The 12832-nt window shown below is 36.6% G+C and overlaps 1 protein-coding gene across 2 annotated transcripts in view; it reads left to right on the top strand.

The window, feature by feature from the left end:
- The first annotated feature begins 1085 nt into the window (after positions 1 to 1085).
- Positions 1086 to 12832, top strand: part of LOC130012154 (putative ferric-chelate reductase 1) — a 257602-nt gene continuing 245855 nt past the window's right edge. For both annotated transcript variants that reach the window (XR_008787499.1, XM_056099476.1), the window contains exons 1-6: positions 1086 to 1435; positions 2777 to 2854; positions 6014 to 6157; positions 8592 to 8740; positions 9136 to 9227; positions 10949 to 11045. Coding sequence is in view for 1 of the 2 variants with exons in the window: in XM_056099476.1 (XP_055955451.1) it covers positions 2800 to 2854; positions 6014 to 6157; positions 8592 to 8740; positions 9136 to 9227; positions 10949 to 11045 (537 nt within the window). In the remaining variant the exon portion in view is untranslated. The remainder of the gene's footprint in view (positions 1436 to 2776; positions 2855 to 6013; positions 6158 to 8591; positions 8741 to 9135; positions 9228 to 10948; positions 11046 to 12832) is intronic.

The following is a 12832-nucleotide window of genomic DNA, read 5'->3' as shown; positions in this document are numbered from 1 at the left end:
TCGCATCGGATTTCTCCGATATTAAATAGATTAGAACAGGTCAGCCATAATTTGATTTAAGCTAAAAAATGAAGGAGCGAGACTTAGCTTCGAACAACCAGTACGGTGGTTGAAAATATTGCACACGTCTTGTCAAATCTTCAAAGGCTAATATCTTCGCTCGCAATAGAGTAATTTGAATGAAATTTTCAAATTATTCATTTTACATTATCTATTTTCGAACCATTATAGCAAGAATGGCTAGCTCTTTATCTAAATCTTACATAATGTATCTTTAACCAAACAGAACTCTCAATGTAGTTATCAATTGATAGTTAGCAAGTAAATAGTATGTTCACTTTTCATATTTTGACACAATATTGTACATTATTAAACATTATCACATATTTTCTTTTTTAAGATTAATTTATTATCATGGATTTCATATTTTCACAAATAAAATAATATTCTAATAATTTCGATTAATTTGTAAATTAATTTTTAATTTTTGTAAATTAATTTTTAATTTTTGTAAATTAATTTTTAATTTTTGTAAATTAATTTTTAATTTTTGTAAATTAATTTTTAATTTTTGTAAATTAAGTTCATCAGTGATGCAGGACGAAAGGCTTGGCAAGGGACAATGTATAGTCGTTCGGATAGGACGAAAAAAACGAGGTTCCGTGTAAACATGAGAGAGAGAGAGAGAGAGAGAGAGAGCGAGAGAGAGAGAGAGAGGGGGGTTTAAGGTTATACATGTACAGTTCACTGTGTGCAGAATCACATATGGTATATTTTTATTTCAATCATTTTCACGCGGGTTTCGTAAAACTGATAGGAAATCAGAGTGAAAATTCGGGCGGACCTTCCCTTTGCCCCTAAAAGACTGGGGACGAACCCATGGACTCGTTGAGATAAAAAGTGTTATGATGTTTACATGAAGCGCGTGTTGAGATAAAAAGTGTTATGATGTTTACATGAAGCGCGTTAGACCACTCAAGTGAAAGGAAATATTAAATTAGATAAGATCCAATGAAGTAGGTTTGTCGATCGATGACCTTTTTAAAAGTATACTCATTCGTAAACAAACCTTTAAGTCCCCAAAACACTGTTTAACTCTATTCATAAAGGACATCTTCTATTTGTTCGTTCATCTGAACTCTGCTCATCGGTCCGATGGCCCGCTATGAACCGTGACCAATCATTGCTATTGAGGTGTGGACTGTCTTCGCAACACAATATACCACTGGGACCACTTCGTGACAACACATTTTTTTATTTTCCAGATCATAATGATAATCATTTGTGTTTTTGCACTTAGCATATATAAAAAGACGCAAGTGAAATGGAATCTAGCTTAGCGTTTCAAACAATTAGAGGATAATAAGAAAAGGTCCAGAAATTCAAACTTATTTATTTTCTTCAGAGATTGACAAACCGCTTGGGACACTCTTACGTAAGTACATTTTCGATTCTGGATGTTATGGTGATTTGCTGTTTGTACTTTTAAAAATACCATATTAGGAGATAAAAATGAAAAGAAATTGAGTTCAAAGCCATACGTTATTAGGGAAGTAGGGCGAAGTGCCGCTGTATGCGCAAAATTTCCTTTATAGCACACTGTATGGCACATGCCCGTCTTCATTAGCCCAATCGGTGCATAACAGTAGGATGTTAAACTCCATTTCACTACCTATTCATGCTCTGCAATATTTTCTAGATATACTATTTTTAGGGTCGCCTGTCCAAACTCGGCGGTTCTTTTCTACGGATCCCCCCGTCCCCTCTTACTGCTAAAGACTCCTACACGTAAGCGAATTATTGAAATAAAATTGAACTATATTGAATTTGAGTCTTCCCCGTTAATGAGCCAGCATACTCACCGTAACATCGTGGTTCGGTTTTTCGTCCCATCCTAATGACAGAACACTGTTTGTACCAGGACCAACGTCTTGCATCACTGGAAAAGCCTTACATCCCGGGCTTCATCCTCGGCCAGCACCAGGATCGAACGCCGGACCTTCTGGTTTGTAAGCCAGTGCATGCCTTATCCACTAGGCTACTTTACTGAAGAAGGTTTATAAACTGTTTAAATGTATTAAAGATGCATTATGTAACATATAGAAATAAAATGAAATGGGGTTTATCGCCCTTCTGTCCTACTCCGACTGGGCTAATACAGTGTGCTATGACCGAAATTTTGCTCGGACAGCGGCGCTATGGCCTACTCCTATATCGAATTCCAACTATCCGTTTTTTCGTCCCATCCGAACGAATAGACAGCTACCTTCGTAAGGCTCTTCGTCATGCACCACTGACAAGTGGAATCACTCTGGAAAATCCTGATGAACTGTCTCGGCCAACACCAAGCTGGCCGTTCTTGCTACAATAATTCAAAAATAGACCACGAAAAATGAATAAATTGACAAGTTCATCCAAATTCCTTTATTGTAGCGTAGATTGTTTACTATCGCCACACCGGTAATTAATTATCGAGACTAAATCTCGATTATCCATTTGATCTTAAAATTTTTAAATCTTGCGGTCGTTCAAATCCATGTTCTTGAGAGATGTATTTAGACTTGTCTTGCGAACGTCTAATAGTAGTTTATAGTATGACGTTAATTTATTACTTAACGTATCTTCACTTAAACCCCTTGTTTTTATTGTGCTGTTATTGTCACCTCGCCAGGGGGTGTTATGTAGTGTGAACAGCAGAGAGTAACATTTGTGAGTTTTACTTATATGCCCAAAGGACAGAGCTGATATTTTGTTTATTTGATAATACCCTTTTTAGATAATTTAAAGATATCATTGTTGATGATGGAGATCTTGCTTGTTTTGTGTTTTTGCTTGGCTGTTTATTTAAACAAAGGTAAGTTAGATATCCATTTTTTACCAAAAGATATATAGGTTTTATAATGGGGCTAGGTAGAATATATATTTCATGAACAATTTTGGGGTCTATTTCACAGTTGGCGTGGCCAAATTGTTTTCTTGAGTCAAGCTTTACCGATCGACAAAATTTTGAGTGGCATGAAGTTACTTTTTTCGTAGGTTTAGCGTCAAAATATTAATGTAGATAAATATTAAGGTAGAATATATGTTATGTAATGCATTACATGTACTTGGGTCAAGCGATAAATTTATTTTGGTAGGTTTAGCGTCAAAACAGGAAAGAAATAGGACATGTCAGTTACACATGCACGCCTGTCGAATTTACAAAAGATCTTTATATTAATTGTATTATTCACAATTTTTTAATATTTTCATGGACCATAAAAGATATACATATATTTTTTTTTATTTTTACGATATACATTTTGTATTGGAACGTAGTACGTAGTAACATATATTTTCTGCTTTGTTCAATTACGGTATTAAGCGCTTGGGTGAATAACGTTGAGTACAGAAGAAGATGTCGTCAAGCAGACGTTAAGCGGCATAGTAGCTTCTGACATTTTCTGCTTATTTTCCTCAAATTTGATAGAAATCAGGCGCGGAAGGAGCGTGGTCCGATATCAATTGTGGGGGGGGGGGGGGTGAGGGCCAAACTCGCAGGAAAAGGCATCTACAGCGTTCCGTTCTTTCAAATTGTCTGGGGGAGGAGGAAACATACAGCACAAAGTAAATATAAAAAGAAATAAAGAATCTGATATAGAATGGCTATTAAATATATATCCACAAACACCATAAATTAAATACACACACATCGTTTCAGGTATGAGAAAGCGATTATTTACTTATATGATACATGCATGCAATGGTTTCAATACAAATCTGATTAATAAAATACCTTTTCGGACAGAATTACCATTTTCATTCACCGTTGAGCTCTTTTTGCTGTGGGTACTTCAGATCGTTATTGAGTACCATTTCCTTTATGAACGTTGGACTGTAATGCTAATATGGAAAGAAGTAAACACATGAATTACACAAATTAGAAAACAAAAATGAAATGAAATGAAATGGGGTTTAACGTCCTACTGTTCTGCTCCTATGCTGGGCTAATGAAAACGGGCATACACCATACAGTGTGTTATGAGGGAAATTTTGCCCGGGCAGCGGCACTATCGCCTACTCTTATGTCGAATTCCAACTGCCAAGGGATCTTTTACGTGCATTCTAATGTATACACGAGACCTCGTTTTTTTGTCTCATCCGAAGGACTAGACAGTTGTCCTTCTCAGGCCCTCCGTCCTGCATCACTGACAAGGGGGAACCACGCCGGAAAATCTCGATGAACTTTCTCGGCCAATGCAGGGATCGAACACCCGACCTCCAGGCTAGCGAGCCAGCGTCTCACCCACTTAGGCACAAATTAGAAAACAAATATTCTGGACGTATACATGAATGCAAATATATTTAATATTGTTAGCTGGTTAATTATATATTTCAGTATTTACTTAACAAGAATTTAAACAAATAACACTAGAAATCCCAACTAAATAAATGTACTGATCATTGAGATGGTGGGGGGGGGGGGTGGGGTGGGGGGGGAGAGTTATATCAGCAATTGGCTTACCTTCTTAAATATAATTCAGTATTACTAACAAAACCAATTATTTCTAAACAGTATCAATTAACAATAATCTGTATAATATCTAGCTCTTTGGGAAGTGGATGAATGCAGGGCACCTAACCCACCTCCCTGTTATTAATAGAAATAAACCATCGTTTATACTATGGTACTTATACTCCCCTATGATAGACTTGACTGGAATTAATGCCATCGTACTTATACCCCCTCTGATATACTTGGCTGGAGTTAATACCATGTTACTTATTACTCCCTCTGATAGACTTGGCTGGAGTTAATACCATGGTAATTATACCCACTCTGATAGACTTAGCTGGTGTTAATACCATCGTACTTATAATCCTCTGATAGACGTAGCTGAATTTAATACCATCGTACTTATAATCCTCTGATAGACTTAGCCTGTGTTAATACCGCCGTACTTTTACTCCTCTGAGAGACGTAGCTAGTGTTAATATCGTACATAATACATATGAGATAGGCCCAGCTGATGTTAATATCGTCGTACTTATACTCCTCTGATAAATTTAGCTGGTGTTAATACCATCGTACTTATACTCATCGGACAAACCTAGCTGGTGTTAATATCGCCGTACTTATACCCCACCACTGATAGGCGTGGCTGGCGTTATACCATTCTACGAAGTTAAAATTCCTCACCTGACTGATTTGGTCGATTGGATTTAATACCGTCATAGTCATACTTATACTCCTCCTCTGGTAGACTTGGCCGGGTTTAAAACCGTCGTCTTTATACTCCTCCTCTGATACTAGAATAGGCCGGGTTAACGACGTCGTACTTATACCGTCGCACTTATACTCCTCCTCCGACAGACTTGGACTGGTGTTACTGCCATCGTACTCACCTTGAGCCGGATTTTACTACCACCATATAATAGTCATCCTTTTGTTAGTGATATAATTCTCTTTGCTAATAATATAATTGACTGGGTGTTATTACCATGGTACTTTATACCATCTCCTTGCTAATAATAGAATTTGGCTGGGTATTAATACCATGGTACTATATACTCCGCTTTTTGCTAATAATAGAATTGACTGGGTGTTATTACCATTGAACTTTATACCCATCTCCTTGCTAATAATAGAATTGACTGGGTGTTAATACCATGGTACTATATACTCCGCTTTTTGCTAATAATAGAATTGATTGGGTGTTCTTACCATGGTACTTTATACCCATATCCTTGCTTATAATAGAATTTGGCTGGGTGTTAATACTATGGTACTTTATACACCGCTTTTTGCTAATAATAGAATTGACTGGGTGTTATTACAATTGAACTTTATACCCATCTCCTTGCTAATAATAGAAATGACTGGGTGGTATTACCATCATACTATATACTCCGCTTTTTGCTAATAATAGAATTGACTGGGTGTTATTATAATACTTCATACCTATCTCCTTTCTAATACTAGAATTGGTTGGATGCCACTGCCACCGTAAGTCTTTATATCTTTTCATTTCAGGGACCTGCTACATGACCGGTGCCCCTTTTGGAACATGTTTAACAATGTATCCCCATCATGGATCAGCAGTACATCAAACAACAGATACACCTTTTACTATAACTGTTGATAAAGCTACCTATCTGCCTGATGATGAACTTACAGGTAAGATACACCTTTACTATAACTGTTGATAAATCAACCTAATATGCCCTTTATTATAACATTTGATATAACTACTTTGAACTGTTGATAACGCTGTCTATCAACCGTCTGATTTCCCCTTTATTATAACAGTTGATAAATCTACTTTGGACTGTTGATAAAGTTACCCATCGACCGTCTGATGCCCCCTTTATTACAACAGTTGATAAAGCTACCCATCAACCCTCTGATACCCCCTTTATTATAACAGTTGATAAATCTACTTTGAACTGTTGATAAAGCTACCTACAGATCGTATGATGCCCCCTTTATTATAACAGTTGATAAAGCTACCAATCAACCCTCTGATACCCCCTTTATTATAACAGTTGATAAATCTACTTTGAACTGTTGATAAAGCTACCTACAGATCGTCTGATAACCCCTTTATTATAACAGTTGATAAAGCTGCCTATCGATAGTCTGATATTCCCTTTATTATAACAGTTGATAAATGGAGAATCTCCTACGAGTCTTTTATGATATTGTTTTTTTTGATATCAAAAAAGACGAGTAGGAGATTTTATTTATCACTCAATTTTTTCTTGCATGCACAAATAAATAAATATAATTCTTTGCTATAGTCTTCACTTTTACTGAAGCTGATTACATTCAACCATTGCAAAGACCTTTATATATTGACCCAGTGTTTCCATCAAGGTCAATTAAATAAAAATAATTCATTTTTAATAAAAAAAGAAGTTTCTTTTAATAAAAAAATAAACTGTTCTTTGAAAATACAAAAAAGTAGTTCCTTTATAACTGACCAATCAAATTGGGCGCTAAAGCTACCTATCAACCGTCTGATATACCCTTTACATAATTAATGTTGATAAATATACATATCAACTCCTGATACACCCCTATACTATAGCTGTTCTTAAAGCTACCTATCAGCTTTATGACACAGCCATTTATGTAGCTGTTGATAAAGCTACCTATCAGCCCTATGACACACCCATTACTGTAGATAAAGTTACCTGCAGCACTGTAACGTTGATATTGTTGACGCTGCAACAACTAACTGTTATAAATGAAAATATACGATACTAATAGACCAAAGTCGTCAGTTTATATACATAATGTGTATTAGTTAGTTAAATTGTTAGTAATCAGGCAGTAGTCATTAAGCGTTAAAACTGTGACTGTTGAATGATATACATCACTATTGTCGAAGTTTGTGTATTCAATAGTGATGGTTCTTATAAATAGTCACGCTTTCACACCACTAATGACATCTTTTACAGCTAGTTACACACCTTCTAACCCCTTTCTATACATACTAAACATAAGTTTAGAATACTTACCACTTCACTAGTCAACGGTATCAGCTTACTAGTGCTATCAAGCTTCTGATACACCCTTTAACTGTTAATAAAACTACCTGCCACATATTTGATGAACTTACAGGTACGTATTTACTCATATTCCTAAAGCAATGGCCCGAGAAATACCTCTCTGACCATTGCTGGATTGGCTTCTGATACTTGAGCTTTTGAGGGAGTGTGTCTATTCTTACCTTTCAATCAAATCTATTCCAAGTACAGCAACATGACAGTCCTTCATTTAATCTGGGGTCTTCCCTAAAACTTTGGACATTGATTTAAGGTATTAAAAAGGGTGAAAGTATTGTTCATCTACATACAGTATTGTTTACATTGGTAATTTACCAAATGCTCCCGGGTTGAGGTGATATTTGGATGGTAATTTGTCCTTTGTTGTGAGTAATTGCTAAGATTGTCGAATATCGTTGATCAGAAAGCACAACCAGACATTATAATATTCTAATTGTATATGGTTACCCCGGGCCTGGTTCGGCTTGGTTCCGTGGGGGTTCGAGCTCAATCGCATCAGTTACGTGTCTGTTCTGTTAGGTCTCCCATTTTAATATTGAATCTATTTTATAACAGCCGAGAATTGATTCATCGTGTGACTTCATTTTTATGTTGACGGTCTTAGCAATTCAACTGTTCATGGTAGTATAAATCTTTGGTTTAGTGTTTATTTCTTAATTACTTACACGTGTTCGATCCCTACATTGGCCGACAAAGTTCTTCGGAATTTTCCGACGTGGTTTCCCCTTTTCAGTGTTGCAGGACGGAGGGCCTGACAACGACAGCTGTCTAGTCTTTCGGATGGGACGACAAACCGAGGTCCCGTGTATACATTGGCGTGTACGTAAAAGATCCATTGGCAGTTGAAATTCGATATAAGAGTAGGCCATAGTGCCGCTGCCCGGGCACAATTTCCCTCACAACACACTATATGGCGTACGCCCGTCTTCATTAGCCCAGTAAAGGAGCATTTCATTTTAATTTATTTACACGTTTGTCTTTCTGGTGCGCCTCTGTTTAATACCCTGACAATATATATTTTAAGTTTCTATTGTTTTTAGTTGTTATTGGTTCGGCAAACGATACAACATTTAAAGGTCTAGAGTTGAAAGTTCACAGATTGATTGGAAACCAAGAAGTCCTAGAAGGACAATTTACACAGTTCAATACGACTAAACTCCAAACACAGAACTGTTTCGGCGGAGACAAGGTATAGGAGTTGGGTCTTAATATAATGGATAATAAGTTTAAAACACATGCGTATGAATTTCCTTTTTAGACGAGAAACTCTGCCTGCACAGCTACTTGTTTTGTTGTTCTTTATGTTGTTGCAGGGGATCGACCCTCTTCGAAAAAAGCCGAAGGCGCCGCCAATACAATCGCAATGGACATGCAACTTGCCTTGTTTGTGTCTTTGGCAATTGCGCATTGATCGATGGACTTTGATTTTTGATATGACGTAACAATTCCAAGATGGCTGCGATGACGTCATGCTCGGCCCCTGATCTGTATTACTCAAGGAGTTGAGTTTCAAATGATATATTTAAAAACAATGTTTATATTGTAATCACATTTATATGACTGTTTTTTTTCTTCATATTCCAGAATTTAATAACACACACAAACAACAACACAGTGACGTCATTGACCATAAAATGGCGAGCACCGAGTGAGAATATAGGAGATATACAGTTTACGTATGTATACTCAGATTTTAAAGTAGCTAAGTCTCTAACTCAATATCATCCAAAATCTTCAACATTGAAAACACGAATTATTTGTCAATTTAAATCAACATTGATGTTGTGATCTTACCGGGAAGAGATGGGCCTCTGATATCCAATATTTAAGACAAAATAAACATTTTACCATTGGTACACGAATCGTGTACCATAATGCGTTTCAGCGTCATTTGTAATAAGGGACTTGAAAAACGAGGCTAGGCATATTCCACATGTCTAGTCAAACGGTGACGCCATATTCTTATCTGGAGAGCATGTGCAATAAATACTATCGGTGTAGACTGGAATAACCAGGCACTAGTAATTGCCATTCAATTGAGACTTCTGGCGTATTTCGCCGAACATAAATGATTAGAAATTACAGTGAAAACAGAAAAGATTGAATGTAAATCAGTTTATATACATTCATATTACATTATTATATGCGTTTCGACCCATTTGTGTCAATTTCTAGGTTCCAAATATTAGCGATTTAGCCCCTTTAAATTACGTTTGTATGCATCGATTGAAGTTTCTGATCACCAGGTTAGATGGATGAAAATAAGCGGGGTTTAACGTAGCTAATGAAGACGGGCCTTCGCCACACAGTGTGTCCAGGCAGCGGCGCCACGGCCTACTTTTATATCGAATTCCCACTGTCCAGGTGCACGCCAATGTGAACACAAAAACTCGGTTTTTCGTCCCATCCGAAAGACTAGACGTTGTTCTTTGCCATAACTTCCTTCCTGCACCATTGACAGGACGGAACCGGAAAATCCGGAAAAAACTTTCTCGCCCTAGGCCTCTGATATCTGGTCCGAGCGACCCCTATACATACTATTTCAGCCTCGGGACAGCCGTAGTGTAGCACCGCCAACTTCGAACAGACAGACAAACGACAGTCACAAATATTAGTATAGATTTTCATAACGGCAGAGAAACAATTATTACTAGGGCAAAATCATATTAATATTTTCCATCACAGACCAACAATAAACTCCGTTATTATTAGAATTATTATGTATTCTGAGTAACCAGCCTTGATACGAACATATCTTGTCTCATGTAGGGCAACAATTAATTATTATGTAGGGTAAAAACATACGAGTAATAACATTTTCCATTACAGACAAACAATATACTCCTTTATTATTAGGATCAGATTTTGACAGTCTGATTAAAACAGAGATTCTATTTCGTTTCGTTTTACTTGTCCTTACCAAACTAGGAACTGGAAGAGTTGTTATATAACCCGCGTTCTGGGTGAGGGATTAGCCAATGAAACGGTCTTTGGTGGCAATGTCTTGGCGTGCGATGCACGGAACTGTGGGTATCCCACTAGAAACATCAACGCTGATTGGTTAATCAAATGTCTAACATCATAAGGTCAAAAGTCGCTCTTATAACCCCTGAGTGCGCGACCTTCCACTACAACCGATCAGATCCCCATGTAGTGGAGGCCATCGAAAGTATAAAAGACTATACGATTATAGACCTGTATTTGAATAAGATTATTTTTGATAACTATGTTTCATCTATATCTTATAACCCCTGAGTACGCGACCTTCCACTACAACCGATCAGATCCCCATATAGACCTGTTGTTGAATAAGATTATTTTTGATAACTATGATTCATCTATATCTTATGTATTCTGAGGAACTAGTCCAATAGCTTTTTATTTTCATTAAACGCAGGGCAACAGTTGTTGAAAGTTTCAGCGTCTTTTGGTTTAATGTGAAAGCAGTAGTACAAGCTGGTTCTACTGATAATATTGTCGATCCTGTATTTCAGGTAATCTACTTTGGTCATTTCGAAACTAACTGATGGCAATTTTCATTATAATGCCAGCGGTGTTCCCGTCTAGTCTTACTCTTTTGAATAACAACTGCAAAGGATTTTTTCGCTTGCACGAGATGACTCTCGATATGTCGTTAAAAATACGGATAACCCTCGATTTTTCGTTAAAATCAACTGAAAAATAGTAACATGGTATTTTCCCTTGAAGCAGTAATCATATCCTACCCCGTATGCGACAGTTGTCATTGCTTATAGCGACCCGGATTTCAGCCAAGATATCACTGATGAAAAGTTGCTAATCGCTGTTAACTTGTAATAAGCAGTTATGTATACTTTCCTGTGATTACAGATGTTAAGTTATTATATTTCCTCACGAGTGTTCAATTTTCTTTGTTATCACCTACCATGCGTGAATCCTGTATGTAAGATTAGCAGTAATAGTATGTGCATGTCTGAAAGAAAACAAAAGAGAACTTATATATGACAGTTTTTGAGATAGACACACAAAGAAGACTGCAGTCAGGATTTTTATTTTCTATTGTTATAAGCGTGAGAAAATTTGCTATCAGATGAGAAATTATTTACTTTTCATGTCGACATCGACTAAGAAAAACAATATTCGACTTATTTTAGTTTGAACTTTGTTACGGTTCATCGATAATGGCTATGCAAATAGTGTCGGTGTTTTTCACCAGACTTAAGGCGAGGTCACATTATTAAAGATACATTTCCACGTACAAACTGGGTGATTTGATGATATATTTGCCCTATCATAATCTTGCTTCAAATCCTTCTAAAAAAATTGTGATTGTTAGGGAATACCCCTGCTATAAAATACATGTATCGATCAAAAGACGTAATGTTTGTGTCACGTGACTTACCTATCTGGGTACCTAGCAACGGGTGCGAAGCTGGAGGAGAATGCATTATGTTGTCTTTAATCGCTGACTATTTATTACAAATATCGAAGCCCAATAAATTCTCGGATTATCCATTGCCCATTTTTTTTTCTTTGGATTTAACTCAAAAACTGTTGCACCATCAAGTTTAACATAGATACATCAAACGCTCACTAACGCTGGGAGATTAGGCAATCTTAGCGTGCTACTTTTGACGTTACTCGAGCAGACATCACTAATCGTCGGGTTGCCGGTTAGGGAAACCCTTACATTTTTGCCCTGTATGCAACCCATGGGTGTTTTTCATGGAATCCAGTATTTTTCTAGTAAGATTGGATGTTTCTACTTTCCATATATATACCAAAATTGCCATACTTTTATTGAAAAAAAACACCAGATAAATCCTTTTCTGGAAAAGTATCTTTAACTACAAGATACAATTTTGACTCTTTAAATTCAGATGTTTCACACTATAGATATGGTTTATTTCTGAGTGAAGTAGTACGGTTGGTTGATTTTTAAAACCATTCTATGGATAACCGACAATGGCCGAACATTCTATCGTTTTCTTTTACACCAACGATAATTTCCAGTAAAATCCCCGAGACCGGAACAATGATCGAAAATGTTGGCTTCAAATCTGCAGTGTGAAAACAGATTTATTTTGGAATGTTGAACTGTTTTCTAAATACAGAATTTCCAATCAATATTGCTCCAGGCAAAATACGTACTATACGTACTATTGCCGGAGAGTTTTTTTTGTCTTACGTCGTACTACTACTGTCCAGTCCATATTTTATGCAAAATGTCCAAAAATAACGAAAAATCAAGTAATTTTAGTAATTGTTCACATAAAATATAACTTAACAATTTATGGAATAC

Source organism: Patella vulgata, chromosome 3, assembly GCF_932274485.2.
Source record: "Patella vulgata chromosome 3, xgPatVulg1.2, whole genome shotgun sequence".
NCBI lineage: Eukaryota > Metazoa > Mollusca > Gastropoda > Patellidae > Patella > Patella vulgata.
The sequence above is the reverse complement of the archived record's forward strand: the minus strand, read 5'-3'. Positions and strand labels throughout refer to the sequence as shown.